The sequence below is a fragment of the Schistocerca serialis genome, chromosome 8, assembly GCF_023864345.2.
Source record: "Schistocerca serialis cubense isolate TAMUIC-IGC-003099 chromosome 8, iqSchSeri2.2, whole genome shotgun sequence".
NCBI classification, from domain to species: domain Eukaryota; kingdom Metazoa; phylum Arthropoda; class Insecta; order Orthoptera; family Acrididae; genus Schistocerca; species Schistocerca serialis.
Window position 1 is genome coordinate 481,101,807 of NC_064645.1, and position 27,098 is coordinate 481,128,904.

The 27,098-nt window shown below is 39.2% G+C and overlaps 1 protein-coding gene across 3 annotated transcripts in view; it reads right to left on the reverse strand.

Moving 5' to 3' along the window:
- LOC126416255 (uncharacterized) overlaps positions 1–22,053 on the reverse strand; it is a 137,821-nt gene extending 115,768 nt beyond the window's left edge. For 2 of the 3 annotated variants that reach the window (XM_050083883.1, XM_050083881.1), the window contains exons 1-6: positions 21,794–22,053; positions 19,934–19,978; positions 16,806–16,850; positions 15,968–16,003; positions 11,771–11,812; positions 11,636–11,686 (exon numbers count right to left, since the gene is read on the reverse strand). In XM_050083883.1, the coding sequence (XP_049939840.1) occupies positions 11,636–11,686; positions 11,771–11,812; positions 15,968–16,003; positions 16,806–16,850; positions 19,934–19,978; positions 21,794–21,805 (231 nt within the window). In that variant the 5' untranslated portion in view covers positions 21,806–22,053. The remainder of the gene's footprint in view (positions 1–11,635; positions 11,687–11,770; positions 11,813–15,967; positions 16,004–16,805; positions 16,851–19,933; positions 19,979–21,793) is intronic. The other variant, XM_050083882.1, reaches the window with a different exon arrangement.
- Positions 22,054–27,098: the final 5,045 nt, after the last annotated feature.

Below are 27,098 nucleotides of genomic sequence, written 5' to 3' on the forward strand. Positions count from 1 at the left end.
GCATGACAGGAGTAGAGAGGGAACAATGCAGTACACCTTCAGTCTAGTGGAGGCAATAGTTACTGCACAGACCTAGGATAAAATGGCTGCTCTGGTACTGTATCTAACCAACTGTGAGGTTCGTGAAGTTATACAATTTTAGTATGCTCGGAAAAAGCCTCCAGCAGAAATCCACTGTCAATTGTGTCACTTGTATGTGCACATTATGAGCAACTGTACGGCCAGACGATGGAGCAGGCAATTCGCTGGAGGAAGAACCAATGTTCGTGTTGAACACCGTAGTGACCGACCATCCCTAGTGATATCAGAATTGATGGAAAGTGTGCTGCAAGCAATTTTGCAGAACCAGCACTTCACAATTTCAGAACTTGCTCATCAATTGCCAAGACATCTCACCCACTAATGCACGAAATTGTCTCCTGGTGGCTTGGTTTTTCAGAAAGTGTGTGCAAGATGGGTGCCAAGACAACTGACACACAAACACAAAACCAAACACCTGGCCGCAGCATTGACATTCCTACATGGGTGTCGCATTCACACCAAAAACAAAACAACAATCCATGCACTGGCAGCATAGTGGTTCACCAGTCTCAATCAAATCCAATCAATGAGGGTCGGTTAAAAAATTCATGTGCACCGTCTTCTTGGATTGATGTGGTGCCCCCGTGTGAATTTTTTACCAGCAGGGGACACTGTAAATGCTAATCAGTATTTTGGGACAGTGAAATTTCTGAGAGTGAAATGTGTTGAATCAATTTGGATGGGAGATCTCTGACCATCCTCCCTACAGCCCAACTTCGCCCCAAGTGACTTTCATCTCTTCTGTCCGATGAAGCATTTTCTGGCAGGACGTTTCCTACAATGATGCTGATCTTCAAACTGAAGTGACTTTGTGGCCCCAAATGTTGGCAGTGGCCTCGTACGACACATACACATGATACATGGTGCTCCATTACAATAACTGCCTCAACAATGGCAGTGATTATGTTGAGAAGATACCAGTGAATCTATGTAAACTTTTCATTTCTTATTTAATGAAGTTATTGGTTTTTCACCGCACATCAGAACTTACTTTCTGGATGCACCTCTTATATTGCCACACACAATACTCATACTCTACATAAGTATTATAAAACTTTTATCAATAAATCAGTGTAAATTGTTGCTAATCTGTATTGCCATATATTTTTTCCATGGCTGTTGCCTAACTCTATTTGGTCCTGTACAATTCTGTTAAGTTGCAGCCGGCCGGTGTGGCCGTGCGGTTCAAGTCGCTTCAGTCTGGAACCATGTGACCGCTACGGTCGCAGGTTCGAATCCTGCCTCGGGCTTGGATGTGTGTGATGTCCTTAGGTTAGTTAGCTTTAAATAGCTCTAAGCTCTAGGGGACTGATGACCACAGATGTTAAGTCCCATAGTGCTGAGAGCCATTTGAACCATTTTTTTGTTAAGTTGCAGCCTGCAAGCAAGCAACACCAGAACAGTAACTATTTTGATGGTAGGGGGGGTTCTCTTTGAGATACATTTACATTGTTTATGGCATGTGCCTTTGGAGAATACTACAGTACATTTACACAATATGGAACAAATAGTCTCTGCTAATGAAAACAAATAAGATGATAACATTATGAAAAGGTTTATTATATTTATGGCCCTAAAAAGCAAGGCAGTAATAGTATCTCTTCTCTTGACTAACTGCTGTGACTGGCATTATAAAAGAAGAGAATAAATGAAATTAAAGTAATTTTTTCATGTTTATGTAAGAATACATGAAAAAAATACACTGAAGTGACAGAAGTCATGCGATACCCCCTAATATTGTGTCGGACCAACTTTTGCCTTGCATAGCGCAGCAAGTATATGTGTGGCATAGACTCAAAGAGTCATTGGAAGCCCCCTTCTGAAATACTGAGCCATGGTGCTCTATAGTCGTCCATACTTGTAAAAGTGATGCAGGATCTTGTGCATGACCTGACCTCTCAATTACGTCTAGAGATGGGTCGTTCGCAAACTAAGGGGTCCAAAGGAACAGTTCACCAAGATGAACGGAACTAGCAAGTAACAAATTCTAAGGAACGATGTTTCATAGTTCACTCCAGATGCGGCTTTCTACTTATAGTTCCTGGGAACGGGAAATGGTCAGTCTCGTTCCCGCAATGGCACATCGGCCGGTCTTATTCCCGCCTGTCTCGGTCTCGCTTGGCCGGACTCTTCCTTCTTCGCATGGCCACTCATCACAGTTCCACTGCAGACTGCTCATAGTTAGTTCAGTATCAAGTTGTTCATTTCGTTCGCTGCGCATGCCCATTCTAGATCTTTTTCAAACCATTTTTGAACTCTGAACTTCTGGTTCTTTTCGTATTCTATTCAGCATCCATGACTGGTAATTAAAGTGTATTTTACAATTATGTAAATTACATAAAAATACATACATACATCTTTTCAGGTAACAAAACAGCATATCAGTTTACTTCACTATTTCAATAAATAGCAGAAGAAATAGTTGTAAACAGGCAATATTTTTTTGTTATTACACGTCCAAAGAAAGTCAGCACAGCACACACGAGTGGCCATTTTCCATCTTTCTTTGATCCAAAGTAAAAGAGCATGTTCATTGTTATGGAAGGCAGACAGACTTACAACCAAATGAAGACCAGGCTCCATAATGGAGTGGCTGGAGTCCCATTTTGTAAAGAGAATATGATAACATCTACAATATTATTTCAATGGTACAGTGTGGCGCATGAAAAATCAGCCCCGAGTACTAGACTACTCATTCTCGCCCACCAACTGTCATCTATTGTTTCGAAGTAGTTGTTTGCCTTAGCTTATTTGTTATTTCTTCACTGCCTAATTAGTACAATCAGCAAATCATGCGTAATTGGTGAGCAGTCTTTACTCAGGATCGGTTTTTCATGTGCCACCTTATATTATTTCACTGCGATCAGCCACATAACGCTACAGTTGGCTAAACGAGAGGTTTTGCAGAATCACGAAAATTAAAAGTGTGTGAGAATTCTGTTATGATTAAAAACACGAGTAACAATGAACGGTTCCAAAAAAAGAGCGATCACCAGTGAACTAGTTCCCAAGGATGAACGAGTTTGCCCGTCTCTAATTACGTCCCACAAATGAATGACGGGATTCATGTCTGGCGATCTAGTTGGCCAAATCAGTCACTTGAATTGTCCACAGTGTTCTTCAAACCAATTGAGACCATTGCAGCTCTGTGACACAGCTCATTGCCATCCATAAAAATTCCATCATTGTTTGGAGCCATGAAGTCCATTATTGGCTGCAAATGGTCTCCAAGTAGCCGAACATAACCCATTCCAGTCAATGATCAGTTCAGTTGGAGCAGAGGACCCGGCCATTAATTGTAAACAGGGCCACACCTTTATGGAGCCACCACCAGCTTGCACATTGCCGTGCTGACAACTAGGTTCCGTGCTTCATGGGGTCTGCACCACACTAAAACCATACCATCAGCTCTTACCAACTGAAATCAGGACTCATACAACCAGGACACATTTGTCTAAGGTCAAATTGATATGGTCACAAGCCCAGAAGAGGTGCAACAGGCATAAAAATACAGTTCTTCCCAGGTGGAAACATACTTTTACCATTTTAAGTGACAGTATACTTTCCCTCAGACCTGTAGAACTTACCAATCCTTTCAATGGTGTAGAACTTACCGGCACTTTAGGAAACGAACCCCACTACACAGCAACATGTCTTGGAAAGATCTTTGATACACAGCAAGATACACGCTGCACATTTCCATATTATAACAATATAAAAACAAATTCTACCAAACACAGCACTTTAGTTTCCAAAGAACTGAGATCGAGATTGTGATGAGCTTTTGTCAGCCAATCATAGCTCCCATCAAGTGATCTCCCCAGCCAATGATGGCAGATATTCAGAGCATTGGACACGTGATGTGGTCAGCCAACAGCAACATCAATGGTGAAGTATGGCGAACACACAAATAGGCAAAGTTAATTGTTTAAATTAATATACATATAGTATAGCTACAAGAAGGTTTCACATATAATATTGGCCTTTTTTTCATGTGTTACTCTTTAAGAGACATCAAACACACATGTGCCAGTAAAATTTTAAATAATGAAATAAACGTCTGGTCTTGAGTGCTGGTCCTCAAAGCATTAAGTTTTGACAGAGTCAAATGCTCTGTAAGTTGTGAAGTTCATTGTACATACTCATACGTAATACAATTCATCCTGCATAAAAGGAAATTTACTTTGAAATTAATGCTTCATAAACCACCATTTGCAATATTTTCCCACAACCTGTTAGAAATACCTTCATTTGAGCAGTTTCCAGAGGGCGCCAGAAAAGAGGGCTTACTACGCATGAGCAGCTACAATGACGTAGGAAGCCCATGTTTTGTGTTTGATCTGTTCATATGCCTTTTGTCACATTTTTGTTCATAGTGGGGAATCACGTGATGTGCATCACTGCGGCACATTGTTCAGAGGGGACATACAAAGTCATTGTACATAGAGGAATTGTTTTATCATATCCTGTCCAAATAAGGAATGCAAAATAAGGAAGTAGTCCTTGGCATAATACTTATTTCAATTTAGAATCTAAAATTCAAAAGTATCAATATTTTGCTATGTGGTGATTTTAATATATATTTTATTTTTATTTGTACTCTGCAATACCGTTGTGCAACATTTCCAATTGGATTTACATCCACACAGCACGGCAAAAAGCTAGTAAGAAAGAATACAAATTTCTTGGAGGAGGGGAGGGATCACTACCCGTTTGTATACACTACAGCTAAGAACAATAAGTTTTGCATGACTTTTCAAACTGCATTAAAAGTTAACAAGGTTCCTTGTAAAGCCTAGAAAACTGTATAACTGGCAGTTTATATTCTGCTTCAAGAGTCAATATAAAGCCATTGGGGGAGGGAGGGGAGGCAGCAGGGTGGGGTGGGGCAGATGAGAGGGATTACAATGAAAACAAGTGTGCTGCCAGTCTATAATTTACTGAAAAATGGTGTTCTGTAAATTTAAGACAAAAAAAAAAAAAAGGAAATGTCAAGCCTAAAGAAGGTGCCAGACACATGTTGTAACATGTCTTATGATTGAAAAACATTGCATTTTGAGGAAGGCACATACATAACATTCTGCTAAAGCTGACAATATATTTGAAACAAAACATTTTATTCAATACTATTGACCAAATTTGCCTGCTTATTCATCTCCAATTGAACATGAACATATGTTCGTATGTATATAGCATTGAGAGATCTTACATTATGCCAAACAGAAACAAGACATAAGAGAATACTCCAAGAGCATCAGAATTTCGTAAACTATACTAAAATGCACAATTCAGTTCAAATTGCACATTTGAATGTCCAGATTCACAATGGCGTAGTCCCCTACCCGATATTAAGCTTTTCAGTGTGGTTTTCAGGATGCCTATTTTCTTGGAGTAACAGTACTGTATTATCTAATGTTTGGTTCTTTATTATCGTGTAATGTCACATGTGCCTGAAGATGAAAACATACAACTGAAATTCAGTGAACAGTTGAAACTAGCCAATAGTGTTGAATGAAGTACTTCATTTCAAATAAATTGACTGTCTTTATGGAAAAGATTAACAAAAGCCAAATTTCTTTAGAAACCGACAAAAATAACTTCATCGTTCTGCAAGGTGATTAATGCTCAATTACCAATAACATTGGAAGTAAAATAAGATCAGCTTATGCATAAGACATTGGACAAGTCAAGTTATAAATATACAGGCTGAAAGTCATTTCAAGGCATACATATTAAAGGTTACAATAATACACTTTACACGTAAGTATTTATATAACACATTTCATAAATTTAAATATTCTTCAATTGAGTAAAAGCAGTGATGCTGTAAATATGACTTTAGAGATTTTCCAAATGTATTGACCTCTGTGATAGCTTTTATGTTTTCAGGAAGTTTGTTATTAAGCTTAACTCCCATGTGAAATGTACCTTTTTGGCACAGTGCTGTGCTGATTTGAGTCATATGTTAAGTTTCTGTTTTGTCTGGTAAAGTGATCATGTGTATCACAGTTTTTTTGCAGTCTCCAGTCCTTACCTATTACATTTAATTTAAAGAACAAAAGGGTTTCCATAATGTATACACATGGTAATGGAGGAATACCAGATTTCTTAAACAGGGAGTTTACAAGACTCTCTAGGCTTGCACCCAAACAAGATTCTAATGGCCCTTTTTTGTAGTTTAAAAGTGCTATTACCTGATTTAGAGTTTCCCTAGAAGGTGACCCCATATCTAAGACGAGAATGAAAGTATGCATGTTATGCATTTAATACTGTTTTCTAACTACAGCATGATTTTAATGAACAAAGAAGGCAACATGTTTTGCTCAGTTCTGCATTGCAATATGCTTATTCCATCTGATGTTACTCTGTCCTAAGAATTTGGTTTCAGTATTGTTACCAACTGGTTTGTCATTGATGGAGACTGATGGGATAAACATGTCCTTGTTAGGAATCGTGGTGTCATCTGCAAATATGATTGTTTTGTGTGCATCAACATTTAAGCTTACATCATTTATGTACATAAGAAACAGACATGGTCCCATTACTGATCCTTGGGGTACACCACATTTAATTTGTTTATAGTCAGATAAGTGACACGAACCCCACACCTACTAAAGTAGTACAAGTTTATATGCCAACTAGCTCTGCAGATGATGAAGTGGATGAAATGTACGACGAGATAAAAGAAATTATTCAGGTAGTGAAGGGAGATGAAAATTTAGGAGGCGTGGGTGGCTGGAATTCGACAGTAGGAAAAGGATCAGAAGGAAACGTAGTAGGTGAATATGTATTGGGGCTAAGAAATGAAAGAGGAAGCCGCCTGGTAGAATTTTGCACAGAGCATAACTTAATCGTAGCTAACACTTGGTTCAAGAATCATGAAAGAGGGTTGTATACATGGAAGAAGCCTGGAGATATTGACAGGTTTCAGATAGATATTATATAATGGCAAGACAGAGATTTAGGAAACAGGTTTTAAATTGTAAGACTTTTCCAGGGGCAGATGTGGACTCTGACCACAATCTATTGGTTGTGAACTGTAGATTAAAACTGAAGAAACTGCAAAAAGGTGGGAATTTAAGGAGATGGGACCTGGATAAACTGAAAGAACCAGAGGTTGTACAGAGTTTCAGCGAGAGCATAAGGGAACAATTGACAGGAATGGGGGAAAGAAATAGAGTAGAAGAAGAATAGGTAGCTTTGAGGAATGAAATAGTGAAGGAAGCAGAGGATCAAATAGATAAAAAGACGAGGGCTGGAATAAATCCTTGGATAACAGAAGAGATACTGAAATTAATTGATGAAAGGAGAAAATATAAAAATGCAGCAAGTGAAGCAGGCAAAAAGGAATACAAACGTCTCAAAAATGAGATCGACAGGAAGTGCAAAATGGCTAAGCAGGGATGGCTAGAGCACAAATGTAAGGATGTAGAGGCTTATCTCACTAGGGCTAAGATAGATACTGCCTACAGGAAAATTAGAGAGACCTTTGGAGAAAAGAGAACCACTTGAATGAATATCAAGAGCACAGAAGGAAACCCAGTTCTAAGCAAAGAAGGGAAAGCAGAAAGGTGGAAGGAGTATATAGAGGGTCTATACAAGGACGATGTACTTGAAGACAATATTATGGAAATGGAAGAGGATGTAGATGAAGATGAAATGGGAGATATGATACTACGTGAAGAGTTTGACAGAGCACTGAAAGACCTAAGTCGAAACAAGGCCCCAGGAGTAGACAACATTCCATTGGAACTACTGACGGCCTTGGGAGAGCCAGTCCTGACAAAACTCTACCATCTGGCGAGCAAGATGTATGAGACAGGCGAAATACCCTCAGACTTCAAGAAGAATATAATAATTCCAATCCCAAAGAAAGCAGGTGTTGACAGATGTGAAAATTACCGAACTATCAGTTTAATAAGTCACAGATGCAAAATACTAACGCAAATTCTTTACCGGCGAAAGGAAAAACTGGTAGAAGCCGACCTCGGGGAAGATCAGTTTGGATTCCGTAGAAATGTTGGAACACGTGAGGCAATACTGACCTTATGACTTATCTTAGAAGAAAGATTAAGGAAAGGCAAACCTGCGTTTCTAGCATTTGTAGACTTAGAGAAAGCTTTTGACAATGTTGACTGGAATACTCTCTTCGAAATTCTGAAGGTGGCAGGGTTAAAATACTGGGAGCGAAAAGCTATTTACAATTTGTACAGAAACCAGATGGCAGTTATAAGAGTCGAGGGGCATGAAAGGGAAGCAGTGGTTGGGAAAGGAGTGAGACAGGGTTGTAGCCTCTCCCCGATGCTATTCAATCTGCATATTGAGCAAGCAGTAAAGGAAATAAAAGAAGTTCGGAATAAGTATTAAAATCCATGGAGAAGAAATAAAAACTCTGAGGTTCGCTGATGACATTGTAATTCTGTCAGAGACAGCAAAGGACTTGGAAGAGCAGTTGAACGGAATGGATAGTGTCTTGAAAGGAGGGTATAAGATGAACATCAACAAAAGCAAAACGAGGATAATGGAATGTAGTCGAATTAAGTCGGGTGATGCTGCATGAATTAGATTAGGAAATGAGACCTAAAAGTAGTAAAGTAGTTTTGCTATTTGGGGAGCAAAATACTAATGATGGTCGAAGTAGAGAGGATATAAAATGTAGACTGGCAATGGCAAGGAAAGCGTTTCTGAGGAAGAGAAATTTGTTAAAAGCAAGTATAGATGTAAGTGACAGGAAGTCGTTTCTGAAAGTATTTGTATGAAGTTTTTTTTTTTTTTGTGGTTTTAGGGCGCAAAACTTCTATGGTCATTAGCGCCCAGCCCGTGACGTAGAAAACAGGAAAAAAACGAAATTTAAAATCAGCAGCAATGGGAACAAAGTCATAAAATTTAAGAAACTAAAGGCAGAAGGAATGCTTAAAAATCCACTATAGAAAGGGGTTGGTTGTCCCCCAAAAAAAGCTTCAAATGACTGACGTCATTTCACTGTCACTAATAAACTGTAGAACGCGGTCAGCTGAGCGCGTGTCATCTGCTAAAATCGACGATAGATCAGGCGATAGCTGTAGACGGGAGCGTAATGGATTAAAATAGGGGCATTCAATTAAAAGGTGTCTGACCGTCCACAGCTGAGAGCAGTGGGGACAGAGAGGGGGAGGATCACCGCTTAAAAGATGTTGATGACTAAAAAGACTGTGCCCTATCCGGAGTCTAGCTAAAATTATCTCCTCTCGACGACGCGTTCGGGAGGAAGAGGTCCAAGCGCAAGGAAGGGCTTTCACTTCCCGCAATTTATTATGGGGAAGTGTTGACCAATGCGCATGCCATAAATGAGCAACTTGGCGACATAAACCGCTCCGTAGATCGGTAAACGGAAGAGACTGAATAGCTGGCCGAGGAAGAGAGACTGCAGCCTTGGCCGCTATATCGGCCGCCTCATTTCCACAGATACCAGCGTGTCCCGGGAGCCAGAGGAACGCCACTGAGACGCCCCCCAGGTGGAGCAAGCGCAGACAGTCCTGAATCCGGTGGACCAGAGGGTGCACAGGGTAAAGAGCTTGGAGACTTAGGAGAGAGCTGAGAGAATCTGAGCAGATTACGTACTGTATCCGCTGATGGCGGCGGATGTAGTGGACAGCCTGGAGAACAGCGTAAAGCTCCGCAGTATAAACCGAACACTGGTCGGGAAGCCGAAAGTGATTTGGGGTGTCGCCAACAATATAGGCACTCCCTACATTTGTATGAAGTGTAGCCATGTATGGAAGTGAAACATGGATGATAAATAGTTTAGACAGGAAGAGAATAGAAGATTTTGAAATGTGGTGCTACAGAAGAATGCTGAAGATTAGATGGGTAGATCACATAACTAATGAGGAGGTACTGAATAGAATCGGGGAGAAGAGGAGTTTGTGGCATAACTTGACTAGAAGAAGGGATCGGTTGATAGGACATGTTCTGAGGCATCAAGGGATCACCAATTTAGTACTGGAGGGCAGTGTGGAGGGTAAAAATCATAGAGGGAGACCAAGAGATGAATACACGAAGTAGATTCAGAAGGATGTAGGCTGCAGTAGGTACTGAGAGATGAAGAGGCTTGCACAGGACAGAGTAGCATGGAGAGCTGCATCAAACCAGTCTCAGGACTGAAGACCACAACAGCAAGTGATTAGATACAGTTTTTAGTTCAATATTTGTGTGCTTGCTGCACACTGCCTGCTTACGATTGGTCAGGAAGGAACTGATCCACTTGTTGGGCAGACCTCGAAAACCGTACCTTTCAAGCTTTGATAGCAGAATTTTATGGTCCCCCACGTCAAAAGCTTTTGACAAATCAATAAATACTCCTATTGTTTCCTGTTTTTTGTCCATCAGGTTTAGGATGGAATTGATGCACTCATAGACAGTAGTTGTCGTTGACCTCTTATTTCTGAATCCATGTTGTTCATTACATAGGATGCTGTTTTTATTTATAAATTTCATAAGTTTGTCATACATAACTTTTTCCAGTACTTTAGAGATGCAGGAGGAAATTGTGATGGGTCTGTAGTTGTTAACATTGACTTTATCCCCTTTTTTATATACAGGAATAACTTTTGCTGCAGTGTTACCCTGCAGTAGCAGGTTAAAGTGAAATTCTTGGTTAGAGTACTCACCAGTCAAAATTGCAAAAATGTATCTGGAAACAAAAACAACGAAAAATTCCTGGAACCTAAAAAATTCCTTGGATTTTCCTGGTTTTCTCGGGAATGAAAAAATGTTCCAGTTTTTCCCAGTTGTCCTGGGGCATATACATCCTGTAAACACCAAATTTTGATACACTGACCTAATGGATATGTTCATTATACATGTCACACTGATTTCTGCAATTATTGCACAGAGTATTCTTGTCTGTTAACACTGACAACTCTGCGCAAACGACGCTGCACTCTGTCATTAATTGAAGGCCACTAGCCACTGAGTTGTCTGTGATGAGAAGTAATGCCTGAAATTTGGTTATCTCAGTACACTTACGACACTGTAGATCTCAGAATATTTAATTCCCTAACACTTTCTGAAATGGAAGGTCCCATGCATCTACCTCTAATTAGCATTCCGTGTTCAAAGTCTTAATTTTCATCATGTCGCCATAACCACGTTTGTCACCTCTTCACTGAATCACACAAGTACAAATGACAGCTTCGCAATGTACTGCCTTTCTATACATTGTGTACGAGATACTACCGACATCTGTGTACATGCGTAATTGTTATCCAATGACATTTGTCACCTCAATGTATGCACCGATGTAGCCGATCCAACATATGCGCTAAATAATCCACTGTGGTCCACTACACAGGATATTACTGTTGTAACTGAAGGCATAGCTAAATACGTTTTTCAAAAAATTAAAGTAGAAACTGATGAAATTCAAGTAATACTTTACTTATTCCATCTGTTCATTCAAAGTTTCACTTCAACAACAAATAAACGTAAGAAATAAGAACACCACTTGGCATTGAAAGCATAAACAGAAGACTATTACTGACCCCGAGTAGCAAATGTACAGAGCAAAACATACCAGTCTTTCAGCTACACTATTCTGCCTTGGGGCCATGATTGCTGATCCATCCTGCAAGAAAAATTAATTATTAGCTTTTTTTTCCAGAAACATAGCAAAGGTATTCTCAAGTTTGTCACATCTCGTCATACTTACTTCTGAAAATCCAGAGCTTGTGGTTGCCTGCTCTGAGTCAGCCTGGAAAAGCAAAGCGATTATGGAGTTAAGTATTTTGCAACCAAATTAAAGCAGCCAACTTACACCAACATCTGGGGCAACTGGGTGTGAGTACACAAATTAACTGGATCAATCATTAGAACTGATAACATCATATTTTTTTAAATTATAAGCTAATCAGAAATTTTGCATAAATTAGTCTATAAAACTAACTTCATTGCTTTTCTTATGTAAAGAAGAAAATAAAATCAAAGTCACACAGTTTTATGTATATGTAATGCTCGTACATACAAAGAATAGGAAAACTGATCTAATAGCACTCATACATCAACAATTGTCAATATTTTTGTCCTAAATATTTTTCCACGACAGGTAAAAGAACTATGTGCTCCAGGGAAAAAAGAGACTAGATGTAAATTATTACAGACTTTTGAAGCTACTTCTCTGTTTACCATTTGAATTTTTTTTTTCCTCTTGTCACTAAAAGTTACTTACCCATCAGTCACATCCTCTGAAACCTTGAATTAGCCTTCTGCATGGTAATTATTTCGTGTTAAGAAGACAAATACTTCATTATTCAGTCCCTGTCCATTAACAATAATCTCACAAGTATAATTAGAAGAAAATGGTCACAGTGCAGTCCAGATCCAAAGACTAAGGCAATAACAAATTTAACAACAAAAGCACACGAGTTTTGACTTCATTTACTTGCCATAGCACACACTTAACATGATACATTGCTCCCTGTAAAGCGATAGAAACTTTTCTAAATTTCTTCAGTTTGTTAGTTGCATATCTCTAAATGAAGCTACTGATACTGATTAACACAATAAAATTAGTCTTCAACCTTTATTTTCCAAAAATAGAAGCCTATTTAGTTCAAGTTGTCTGATGGGTGGATTTATTTTTAAAAAGATCAGTGGACAACTTAATGGTCTGGATTGTTTATTCCAGAAACACAAAATCAAATAATAACTTAGGTACATTTTTTTTTATCACATACCTAAAAGATCATTCCCTCCAACTTTCAAACAAAGGCCCCAGTAAAAATATACGTAGCTCACAAAATGCATAAGATAACTTTCTTCCCCAAAAAAGATTACCAGCCTACCTCTTCATATTATTATATTATGAAGTGCTGACGATCACTGTGAATGCAGATCTCCAGTCGAGGAAGAAATTAGACCACAACACTCAACAATGAGTATACTGACTAATGATGATGATAGTGTTTCTAAGAAGCATCATCAAATGATATAATGTCTAAAACGGACGATAATGTAAAGTGTATTTTGAAAATCATGTGAACAGCCGTCTGATGATGAACTTGCCAGTTCGAAACCGGTAACGGTGCTATTTACCTAAATAAATAGCAGTGTTAATAATGGCTGGTTGCCGTTTTCTTCTTTGTAAGAAGTAACCTACATTAATCATCAAACGACTTTAAATTCCCAGTATGATGAAAATTAGTAGAACAAAATTAGAAAATTTGTGGAACAAACAAGTGACAGATAGTAGAATAAGTAAGTACATTCAGGACAGACTGTAAAAATCTGTGTTAATGCAGTTCAACCACTAAGCCATCGAGTGTTTTCCAAGATTTTACTCAAAGCATCAACTTTATCGCAGTTACATGCCAGTTAAACAGCAGGTCCAAAAGGCAGGACTGATAAAATCTGTACATAGTATTACAGAAAATCTATCAAACTCAGAATATTCCTAAATTTTGTCAGGTTAAAACACAAACTAAGCACTGTCTCAATGAATTATGATAGTTTTTCCTCACAGCATTATATATACAGATTTAAATAATTTGTCTATTTATAGGATCCATTAAAAATCCCAGTTTGACTTTACACACTTACTTTGTTTGAGAGCAAGAAGTGAATTATATAGAAATCTCAACAAGTCATTAGCGAACAGCATTTACAGCTACATAGCTAAACATGATACAGCAAACTCTGGAGAGTTAACTATTCGATAAGATCTAACAGGTCATTCCCTGCCCACATTGGTGATACAACACAGCATCTACATACCAAACAATAAATAAATCACTCAGCTTATTCTCAGAAACTAAGTTGTCTAAAAAAAAGAGGCAATGCATGTTAGGTCATCTTGAAAGTAATCTGCTCAGACAGTTCATCTAAGGGGCCACAACATGACATTTGAAATGTTGCTAATGAATCTCAAGACACAAATCATCAAATATTAACTGTCAATTTTCTTTTACATTGAAGAAGATTTGGCAACACATGAATCAACAGGTATAAATTAGCAATCTGTGATAATGAGCAAAGTGGGAGATCATCTTAGGTGACTGAGAAATTGGTAGTAAGGGTTGATAAAAATCACCAGAAATGTTCTAAGGACTCTGTGTGGGTTTCAGTATACAGAAGTTTTCACAAAAAAAATGAGCATCAAATTTAGCTTTTCACTTGAGGTATAAGAAACTGTTTGCTTGGTGGGTAATAGTGGTCTGATAAAAAAACAGTCATGAAAATGTGGTGCTACATGGACCTTCCTCATTAAGTACAATATAATGTAATAATGCTGAATGTGATTGATTTTATTAAATGCAATATGTACAAGATATTGATTACTTAACTACTACATCACCATCTGCATAGTTAAATAGTGATGAAGTTCTTTCGTTGCACTTAATGATGTGATATGTGTTGCATGGTCCTCAGCATATGGTGGGTGCACTGGCAACTACGGATGGGACTGCGATATCCCTTGGTTAGTATATTCTCTGATTTAGACAATGGGCTGCCAACCTTGGGCACAAGTGTCATGGCTGGAAGCTGTTGTAGGGTGCCAAGAAGTCCAAGATCTCTCTCTCTTGCTTTTGCTGCCAAGCTATCAGCAGGTCTTCAACAAAAAAGTAGCACTTTATTTTATTTATTTACACGTCAAGTTCCGTAGGACCACACTGAGGAGCCAATCTCCAAGGTCATGAAACATGTCAGTACATGAAATTACAACATAAAAGTAATAACAGATAAAAACAAAATGTTTATGGACCCGAAAAAAGCCAATCCATAAGTTTAAGTAAACGCAATCAATAATACAACAAGAGGCAGCTTAATTTTTCCAGAACTCCTTAACAGAATAGGAGGAGTGACCCATGAGGAAACTCTTCAGTTTCGATTTGAAAGTGTGTGGATTATTGCTAAGATTTTTGAATTCGAGTGGTAGCTTATTGAAAATGGATGCAGCAGTATACTGCACACCTTTCTGCACAAAAGTTAAGGAAGTGCAATCCAAATGCAGTATATATAGAGGGGCCAATGTCAAAAGACTCGTGAACAGGGGTCGACAAGAGGTTCGTAACTTACACCACTTATTGCCATACGACATAAGCGAACGAAAATAAGCAAAGTAGACATATTTTCATGTCAAACGATCACTCACTTTAGATCCCATTCAAATAGTAAAAATGGCAGCATTAAGTCATTGAACAAGATTATGAACGTCGGCTTTACACGACTATCCATCTGAACTGTTCAGTTTCATTAATCATATGCCCATTCTGTGAAATTAAAATGTCAGGTTTTGTTGTACATTAGAAACTGTAAAAATGAATCTTACTGTAATTTAGTGTTAGTTTATTTTCTACAAGCCGTGAACTGCTCTATTTGAAACCGGGCCGATGCTGCACACAACATCCTTTACCCCAAGCTAGTGTCATCAGCAAACAGAAATATTTTAGAGATATCCATAATACTAGAGGGCATATCATTTATATAAATAAGGAACACGAGTGGCCCCAACTGTGATCCCAGTCTTCAAAATGGTTGGAAAATATATAGTATGCCACCTGCAGTGTAAGTTCTAGGTATCTGAAGCTTTGACTATTTCCAGTTCTCATTCCCCACGGATGAATTTGTCTCTGTTTTTCGAAGTTCCTACTTTCCTGAATTTCATTGCTTTTCTCTTATCCTTATTTATGATTGCAACTTAAATTTTGTTTGTATCTCATACTATGAAGCAGCGTAGTTGTTCTTAATAGCATAAAAAACTGTATAACCAAATGACAAGCTTTTCAATTACAAAAAGTGACTTAGAGTAGACTTGTTTGGTAAAAAGTACAGTTAAATTCTTTAAACCACATTTCAGAAAACAGAGTGAAACCATGGAGTATTTGATGGTGTAGTACTATCCTATACGTACCTCTGACAAAGTACCTGAACATTCAGAAAGTTCTTCCTGAAACAAAAGAAATAAATAATTTTTGATACATTTTAACATGTAGTCTACAATGACACAGAGAATTATATGCCACAGTGCCAATGTATAACTGATTAAAGCAGCATAAATGCTCTTCACTTAGTCATGGAACTGACCCCTCCCCTCCCCAAAAAAGTAGGTGTTATAGACTTAACATACAATTGTAACAGCCTAATATCAGTTCATTACATAATATGTATCACTATTTGATTATGTTGGGTTTGTTGAAATTTTCCGATATTGAGTTACTTTGCTCTCACTTATCTGACACTAAATCTTCAATAAGGAATTTGATTTGGACAAAATGCATTTCCTCAATAGCTACAAAGCTATGAAATTACTCCATTCTGAACTCTGGACACATCAATTTGAATCTACATAGTATTTGATATTTTTTTCAAAAACACTGTCACAGTTTTAAATATGGATGTAGCTCAAATCAAAAGTTCTCAGAAATTTCTGCTTCTGTTTCCTTCACTTTTCATTCAACACTCGATTCTATTTCTCAAAACTGAGATGGTGATAACAGAACTTATTTCCTGTGTTAACATCCCTTTCTTTACCTACTTTCAGGAAAAAAATTAGTACAGTGCTGAAAGAGATCTTTCATACAGTAAATAACTCTTACCACTCCAAACACACCTTTCTGCATCACATTCTGCCTTACAGAATTCCAAAACAAAAAAATCAAAAACAAAACAAAACTCACAGCAGCTTTTGAAGTATTCATAAATGAAAGATAATGCCCATTCACTAAAGAATGGTCTAAAAAGCCACTCACCCCTCTCCAATCTTCTGAATGCACACTTTCAACTTCTACGGAAGCCTGTAATAAAGAAATAAATAAAATAAATAAATAAATAAACAGTAGTCCAGTGCTATTGTCATTTATTTTGAAGCAGAGATATGTGTCGATATGGGGAGAAGCACGAAAGGGAAGAAGAGGTGAGAAAAACCTGAAACAAAATTTACTCAATAATTCTTAATTTTTTCACTAACTCATAAATATGATGGTCACATCAAGCTATGAAAACCCGACATTAACTGATAGCATGCCATTCCTTAGGTAACTTGTGGAGTCTTTGCTGAGAAAATGATGTTTACATACCATCTTCAAAACCTGGCCTATGTCACGGCCAAAGTTGTAGTTGTGTGTACATTAATAATATAAAGTGACTATCTGCACCATATTAACATCTCTTTCTGAAACAGAACGCATCTCTTACTTTGGCAACTCAGTATGTTCGAAGTCCACACACATATGTGCACCAAAATATTTATGATTAAAAACAATAGGTCAACCGAAGCGCCCAATCCCACCCGTCGGCTTTGACCCGTGACGCGAGGCTGTTGTGGTGTGTGACATCACGACGGCGCGGAATTTAGTTTGTGAGAGTGGCGTGTTTGTAGGTGTCGTTTTGATGTGATTGGTGGTGCTCTCTGGTGGTGTGTTAGGTGATGTTTTTGGTTTAGTTTGTGTCTAAATTTGTTTATATTTACTTTGTCCCCATCCAAAAACCCCCAATTTCCCACACTTGTCCCATTAGTTTATTTAGATTTTTTGTGGAACGTGTGTGTGTTGGTTTTTCAATGTATTTTCGTGTTTGTGGTCATGTTTACCTGATGACATCATAGGCGCCATATTGGAGTCGTAGTGTATAGTCGTTTCCGCAATATTTGTGACGTCATGGGTCAAAGCAGACGGGTGGAATCGGACGCTTCTGTATTCCCAAAACAATTATCTTCTCATTTAAGATATGACGACTGGCTACAAATACTGTTTGGTGTTGTGAAAGAAACTGCAAAACAACTTCTGTCAAGGAACTCAGTGGCAATGACTTCTGCCTTCCATCATTCTTGTGCGCTACCTCTAGTGTGCGGCTTCTATCTTTTGTGAGAACTATGATGAACAACCATAAAGGAGATGTGCATTTCACTCATTTCTGCACTGTCAATAATAGTAACATTATTGTTAACATATCAAAAATAAAATATCTTTGTTAACTGTTTATGTTAGAAGAACTATTATCTTATATTCTGTTGCAACTTGTAGTAAACACTGTGGGCTGTAATTGTATTTGAAGCACAATACAAAACACCCCAATGCTGCTTTCAATTCCACAGAAGGCAGGCACTGCAAGTATGAATATTACACAACCATTGGTTTACATCATCATTGCAAAATATTGGCAAAAATTATTTACACAAGAATGGAAAGACAGGCAGATCCTGACTTCAGGGAAGATCAGTTTGAGTTCCCAAGAAATGTGCAAACATGCCAGGCAATATTGTTGCCGAGATTCATCTTAGACAAGAGATTCAACATAGCCAAACATATCTTTAAGCATTTGTAGCTTTACAAAAAGCTTTAAACAATAATGACTGACATACACTGTTGTAAAGTTAGAAGGGATAAAATATACAGGGTGATTCACAAAGATAAGCAAATATTTTAATGTTATTCTACAAGTAAAACTAAAGAAAAAAGTTTACATAAACACAGGTCTGCTAATATGGAGTTACCATCAATAAAAGATTTTGCCTGAAATTTAGCAACTTCACTATTAGATCCAATATATTTCTACCATGAGGGGGGTACCTAACAATCTGTTCTAGGTAGTTTTCAGAGAAAGAATTTAGTAATGTTTCACAGGGTGTCCTATCATGCCCACCACTAATAAAGCTGTAATTTTCGGAATTAGTCAGATGATTAAAGTCTCCAATGATTACAGTATGGCTAGCGAACTTATGTACGCGTGAACTGAGGTTTTCTCTAAAGTTTTCAGGTAAATCAGGAGATGAGTCTGTTGGGTGCCAGAGAGATCCACTCATTTTATGCCCACCCCTGACACTGAATCTTGTCTAAACAATCTCACATGCAGCTTCAATTTCTACCACTGTCGATCTCAGTTTCTTGTCTATAGGCAACAAACGCACCGTCTCCATTTCCTATTTTTGCCTCCCCTTTCAACACACACTTAAAATTTCCTCAATAATCACACTGCTACCAATTTCAGGTCTCAAACAGCTTTCTGTACTTAGTATTATGTGAGCTGCACTGTTTTCCGTTAGCATTTCAAACTCTGGCACTTTGTAGTGCATGCTTCAGCAGTTTACCATTACGATTCTAATATTCTCACCTGTGAGAGCGATTTCTTTCAATCTTACACCGATACTTCTGGGTTTCCTACAGCTATCATTATCTGGATTGGATGGAGAATCATCTAATATAAAAAACCCTTGTGTGCACCCCACACATAGTCAGCCATCTGAGTAGCAACCTCTGATGTTTAGTGCTCACCTGACCTATTTTGAGGGACCCTACAGTTCTCAACCCTATGGTGCAAGCTCTGGAAGTCACAGCCTGGCTTGTCACAGAAATGTTCCGAAGTCTCTAGTTCAGTCCTTCCATCTGACTCAGAACGAAAAGCCCACAATCAGTTCTGGAGTCAGTGACGCAAATTGTGAGCTTCGTTGAAACTCCATGCACGAGGCTGGTCTTCTCAACCTTCTCTGCCAGTTGCTGGAATGACCCAAGAATGACCTCTCAGCTTAGGTGGCAGGCATCATTTGGTAAAATGTGGGCAGTTGGTTGCACCCTATTCTCTCAATGGCTGCCGGTATAGCCTCTGTAACAGGTTGAGTGAGGCCCCCAAGCATACCACTACGTGTTCTTCCTCAATTGTTTGGTGCTATGGTAAGTGTTCTGTGAAAACTAGTCTATCAATTTGTTCTTTCAACCCTTTATTTTCACCCAGATATAAGCTTCTCACAGTTTGTCATTCTCTCGAGTACTCCATTAGACAAAGTATTGAGTTGTAGGAATTCCACTAGGTTCAACAACTGAAAAAACCACAAAGGGTATAACAACTTTGTAATGAAAGAAAGATTGACCAGTACAGTACTTACAGATTTATCTTTTTCATCACAGACAACAGATGGGAACATCTTCACCTGTTAAAAAAAAAAAAAAGTGTTGATTAATATTTCCCATAAAATTAACCATCAGCCACATCTAATTACCACAAAGTCAAAGTTGAACTTTCTAGTTCTGAAATGGTTGAAATCAGGACGGACGGACTGCTGGTGTTCAGTTTACGGCTATTGTCAACCTAACAATGCTCTAAGTAGCACTTACCACAACAGTGACTGTCATGTATTGTCCGTTCGTAAATGAACAGAAAAGCAATTCTGAGGGTGCACCACAAGAGCTACCAACAATTCCTCCAAAATGGAGCATTACAATACACAGCCTTCCACAGAGGCTTGGTGGGAAACATTAATGACTAGCTTCCTCACCTGTATGTAATTAAGTAAAGGAGGTCCTACATCTCGGCACTATATAGGGAATGCTGTTGCCTACACTGCTAATTAATGTACACAATTTTACCACTTCGGTGAACAGTTCTTACCGGAACAAGCCTTTTCCTCACTAAAGAACAAATTATGGTTCCAGTACAGAAATCACCATATCATTCATATGAGCTGAATCACAGAAATCAAACTGGAGAATACCAGAATCAAATGTGCACTTTCTGAATGTCAGCCACCTCTTACCGTAGAGCCACTGCCTAGTTTCTTCAACAGTATAATACAACTAACACGCAAGAGAATAATAAGATCACAAATTGAAGGGAAAGCAGCTCATAATCAAAACAGTAAATATGTCAAGAAGTTAACAAAATATTTAAAGCAAGCTTCCATTGCCATACTCAATGTGGGCTTTACATTGTTGTGGCAAAAACTGCCAACAAGACACAGTGCTGCATTGTTCCATTCGCAAAATGATTTTTACACACAAATTTACCCACAGAAATGGCATCAAATGCTCAATGAATGCCCCGAACTATTTACAGAGATGTACAGCCTGTCTTAAGCCGACTTTCTTTACATAACAGATGGGTGGTGATAATTTGTTTATTTATGAAATTGTTTTCTCTGAAATGTAATCCAAAATTTTCAAGCACTGTACGTCCTCACCTATGGGACACAATCCTGCATTACCTTAAATTCTGCAATGCCTTTCCCCAAAACGGGTTCTATGATGTGGTGTTACAAATGAACACAGTCATGGCCTTCCAAGACAGAAAAATTAACTTCATTTGGACTAAATTAAAGTCCAGGGCGGGCCAAAGGAAAAAGCGCATCGTTTAGTAATTCAATTATGGATGAAGTTTCAGCAACAAGACAACAGGATATATGAAGCAATAGCAGATAACACCAAATTTAATAAATCAAAACGAGTTCCAAACAGGCAGTTACATAGCTATGTAACTCTTCCTCAGTATCAGTACAGGTAGTTTTCGAAAACCGGAAAACAGCAGATTTTGCAGGTGCAAAGAGGAATGTCTCATGCCTGAAAATGCTGTTCATGATTGTCTGCGCTCTCTTTGAAGTAAAAACAAATTAAACCTGCAAAATATATTAGCAGTCACAGCATGCAGAACTGTCTGAACTAATTTATTTCCTTCAATTCAAGGCACACAATTACAATTTCGGTAAAGCTACAACAAAGTAGTCTTCGACCTGAACACAATAACAACAAAATGATGAATACATACAAATACTATACAGAACAAAATTCGCGACAGCCATAAAGCGGCCACTCTACAAACTAACACCTGAATTAAGGCTCTCGACATTGTGCAAACTGATTAACTATTCACTTTCTCAGCACAATTTAATACTAAGCTATATTCCACATGGAGCGATAATACAAAATATAAACAAAACTCTTAATTTCTTCCTCAAACAAGGGTGATAAAATACCTTCACGGGCATCGTGAACTGAATATCCTATTGACAACAGAGAACAATGGAAGGCATGTGATTCAAGTACGGCTTATCACAAAGTCAGATCCGTCACAACAGTTAGTTCTGTAAGAGTAGTCAATTATTACGTCAGGTACTGGGTTCTATTTTGTCCTGTCTTTCACGAAAAATCGCACATAACAACAACACCACCACTAGCCACAGAAACTGTCACAGTTCCCGAGCTGCTCGCAACCACCTTGCGAGTTGCGAGCAAATTTAACCGCCAAATCGGCAAAGACCCTGTGAGCATTCAGAGATGATATAATATTTGGGCTCAGCCTACCAGACCTAGTGGAAACTTGAGTTTCCAGATCAGCGTGTACGGCGATGACAGATACACGCTAGACGTCAAGCAATCGTCATGTAATGTCACGTCGACTTCAAATGTATTCACAGTGGACGTCATGTTAATTAGGCCACTACCGAACGCTGAACATGAGGTTAAGGGATAACGTACGTGATACAAAAAAATCGGGGTATGGTATCGAAACTAAGGAACTTACAACGTCGAACCAAACTTCATAACTCATATTCTAGATGAATTTTGTGAGCCAAATTGCGGAAAGTAACAAAAAAAAAACCAAAGCTTCGACACTTATTTGCACTGTATTTAGTATTATCTAAACGAAACACTTTTTTAGCCTTGTTTCAAAAACTTTCCAAACTTTCTAAAACAAGGTAAAATGAGTGTCTGGTTTAGGTAATACAGTATCATACAATATTTATGTTGGAATACAAAGAATCTGTTAACCTTATACATTATGTTTTCTCTATATGCAGCAAACAACTATCTACATTTAACAACCAGTTATTTAATGAAAATCGCTACATCAATATATGTTCTTATTTATACACAATGTAGGAGTCAGCATTTTCTGCTGTGAAACATAAACCAATTTTTGCTTTTACATATCTGGCTTTGTTTACAAAAGCCAATTCACACTGGTCATCACATCTCATCACTTCACGGCACTCTCACGTCAGGGTGTATTCAGACTGCCCATCACATCACAGTATTTCGTTTAGCCCAGTACTAAACGGTTAAAGCGAGGTTTTGAGTTGCCATCCATGATACAAAAACAAGATGTGTAGTATCGGAATTGAGAAACTAACAATGAAAAGATTATTAATGTCCTAAGCAAACTTCATAATATTTGTTCTTGATCAATTTCGTATGGCAGTATGTGGAGATGTGCAAGAGTATTTCAACCATCGACATTAAGTTGTTAGGGAAAATATACACTTACAAACACATCAAACGATATAGTTCCATAGAAGAAGGTGTAATTAGATGAATGACGAACACTAACTTCACTTAACGAAAGTTTACTCAGCACTTGCACATACAAGAGCGCGGAGCGAACTCCCTCCTGCCAGAACACATACAGTATATATGCAGCTACAGAAAATTCCAGTACAGTGATTCTTGAAATTTGTGGATACTTCTAGAATGTACTCAAACCGAATATAGAGGTTAAAATTGTACAGTCCCAGTGAATTTTGAATTCACAACCCTCCATGCAACAATTTTATATCATAACCACTACACCACAGAGCTACTCAGCTTCTTCTGCGACATTGCTCCCCCCTTAAGCGAACAGCGTCTCGGTGTTACGTCGTCCTAGTCCAGAAACGAGTCATCGGTCCTGCATACTCCCACTCCCAATGACTGATGCCCTGTCCTGGCGGTTATCTTCTTAGAACTTCTTTTGTCGCTACGCTCTTCGTCACCTTTCCGCTTGTTGCCTGTCGCTGGAGCTTCGAATTTACCCTGGGTGCCTTGTAGGGCATCATTTGAAGGACATGGACCGTATCTCTGATCTTTTGTCGCTTTGCGTCTGGGTCGAAATCTTCAACTTCATAAGTAACATCAGACAACTGTCTTACAACCTTATAAGGTCCAAAGTAGCGCCTTTGGAGCTTCTCAGAGAGACCAACTTTCCTAACAGGAGTGAAGATCCAGACGAGGTCACCAGCCTGGTAGACAATAGGGTGGTGGCTCGCGTCATACCTTCGACGATCGTTTTCTTGAGCCTGCAGCGTGCGGAGTCGAGCTAACTGCCGAACTCCAATCAAATCAAATGGCTCTAAGCACTAAGGGGCTTAACATGTGAGGTCATCAGTTCCCTAGACTTAGAACTACTTAAACCTAACTAACCTAAGGACATCACACACATCCATGCCCAAGGCAGGATTCGAACCTGCGACCATAGCAGCAGCGCAGTTCCGGACTGAAGCGCCTAGAACCGCTCGGCCACAGCGGCCGGCTGACTGAGCTTCCTGAGCTATGGTTAACACTTGGCCGATGCAGTCGTCGCCCACATCATCAGGATGTAACACAAAAACGCAATGTCCATCATCGTAGTCGCCTCACGCCTATGCACCAGGAAAAATGGCGTAAATCCTGTGGTGTCTTGTTTGGCGGTTTGTTGGCAAACGTCACGAAAGGTAGCACCTCATCTCAGTTGCTCTGCTCAACATCGACGAACACTGATAGCATGTCGGCCAAGTCTTATTAAGGCGTTCAGTAAGCCCGTTAGTTTGCAGATGGTAGGCAGTCGTCATGTGATAAATAATGTTGCATCGACGGTTTAGCTGTGTCACAAGATTCGATTGAAAACTTTCCTCGATCCGTAATTAACGACCATGGGGCACTATGTTTTAATACAATGTCTTCCACGATGAATTTGGCTACCTCAGATGCTTCGGCTGTTTTCACGGCTTTTATAATGGCATAGCATGTCAGATAATCAGTGCAAACAATAATTCATCTATTGCCACTAGCAGACGTTGGAAATCGTCCGAGAAGGTCAATCCCAACACGCTGGAAAGGCATTTTGGCTGGTGCAATTGGTATGAGTCGGCCAGGTGGAATCTGAGGAACTGCCTTTCTCCTCTGGCATTCTCTACAGTGCGACACATAGTGACGGACGCTCCTACATGAACCTGGCCAGGAAAATCTCTTGTGGATATCATTGTAGGTCTTAATAAATCCTAAATGTCCGGCCTCAGGTGTGTCATGGAATTTCTGTTGAACATCTAAGCACATGTGTTTAGGAATCACTGGTAGCCACCTTTTTCTTGCAAAGTAATCCATTAACTACCTTAAATTGTCCTTGCACATCCTCTGACTGATTTAGGGCAAGCGTAATTTGAGATATCTTGATATCCTTCTTCTGTTCAGCAGAGAGATCCTGGAGTGGAGCGAGACAGTCACTATCTTCATCAAAGTCTTGATGGTCTTGCACTAAGTTTCCTAAAGGGACAGACTGCATATTGGTGTTTTCTTCCACTGTTGTACGCTATGGTAATGTCATACTCTTGACGATGTAGTGCCCAGCTGGCGAGTCGTTCTGTTGGATCCTTATGATCTGGCAGCCAACAAAGTGAATGATGGTCTGTAACAACTGTGAATGGCCTTCCATAGAGATACTGTCGAAATTTGCACATGGCCCAGATCACAGCAAGACATTCTCTTTCTGTGGTTGAGTAGTTTCTCTCGGCTTTTGTAAGTGTCCTAGAAGCAAAGGCTACAACCTTCTCTTTTCCATCTGAAATTTGCACCAGAACAGCACCGATCCCATACCTAATGGCATCTGTGTGTAGTTCTGTAGGTGCTCTCTCATCGTAGAGACCAACTACAAGGTCAGTCCTCAGAGTTTTTCGCAGCACATCGAAAGAATCTTGTTGGGCACCACCCAGATAAATTTAGCATCAGCTTTTAACAACTCTTGGAGTGGCCTGGCTTTGATACAAAAGTCTTTGATAAAACGACAGTAATATGAACATACTCCGAGGAAGCTTCTCACATCTCTGATACTTTTAGGAATAAGAAATTCCGTTATAGATCTCACCTTTTCTGGGTCTGCCCGCACACCTTCGTTTGACACAAGCTGGCCAAGTATTTTGATTTCTTTCGCTCCAAAGAGACACTTTCTTGGATTAAGTTTCACTCCGCCTTGTTGAAGACACTTAAGAACGGCCCGCAGTCTTTTTATATGTTCATCAAATGTCTCTGAGAACGCTATAATGTCATCTAAATAACAAAGACACATCGTTCACTTCAGGTGACATAGAAGGTTAACCATCATCCGTTCAAAAGTGGCTGGTGCATTACACAAACCAAATGGCATACCTTAAACTCATGCAGGCCCTCAGGGCTGATGAATGCAGTTTTCCCACGATCATCCTCATCTACTTCGATTTGCCAGTATCCCGAGTACATGTCCATGGTTGAGAAAAACTTAGTCCCCTTCAGACAATCTAGTGTATCGTCAATTTGTGGAAGAGGGTAAACGTCCTTTTTAATTATCTTATTAAGCTTCCTGTAATCAATACAAAAGTGTCAACTACCATCCTTCTTCCTGACGAGAACCACTGGTGACGAACATGGGCTCTGCGGAGGCTGAATGATGACATTCTTCATCTTTTCTCTATCTCGTCGCGAATTATTCGACGTTCCGTTGCTGACACGTGGTATGCTCTCTGGCTTATTGGTTGATGGTCTCCAGTGCTAATCCGGTGCTTCACCGTCGATTTATCTAATTTGCTCTTCACCTGTGGACTGAAGCATTCAGAGAACTCTTGTAGAATGGCAAGTGGCTTCTTCTGTTGTTCCTTAGTGAGATCTGTTGATAGTCGAGCTAAAAGATCTTGTCTCGCAGTGGTAGCGCTAATTTCGCCCACAGACTCGGCATGGGAGGTTTCTATGACTCTCAGCTGTTCTTCAATTAATAGCTCAGCGCTTGCTACACACATATGTGTTGGAAGGATCTGCAGTTCTCGGCGACAGTTAATTATCCACAGTTCACCAAATCTGTTCTTAAACGAGACGACAGAGGCTGGGATGACCAAGTTATTCTTCAGTGGTATGCTTCTCTTACATTCCACTACAAGAGCCATGGAATGACACATGACAGTTACCTTTCTTGCGCTGACTGCAGGAATGATCACTTCATCCAGCACACATAGTCTCCACATACTCGGTTGCGCATCTTCCTGTCCACAGTATCTCATCTCATCTAGCATAATCTTCGAGCAACCACGTCACAACAGGTAGTACACTACGCTCGTAAGTGCTCGCACAATTTCGGCCAGGATGCTTAAGATTTGCGCCAGGTACCATGCTTTCGACAGGACCGTCGTGTTTACCAGGTCTATTTTCTGGTGGATTGTTAGTTTCCAGTTCGCGTGCTGTCTGAAGAGACCTCTTTTGGTGTGTAGCACATCTCTCCAGTTGTATGTGGCCATCCTAAGTGGA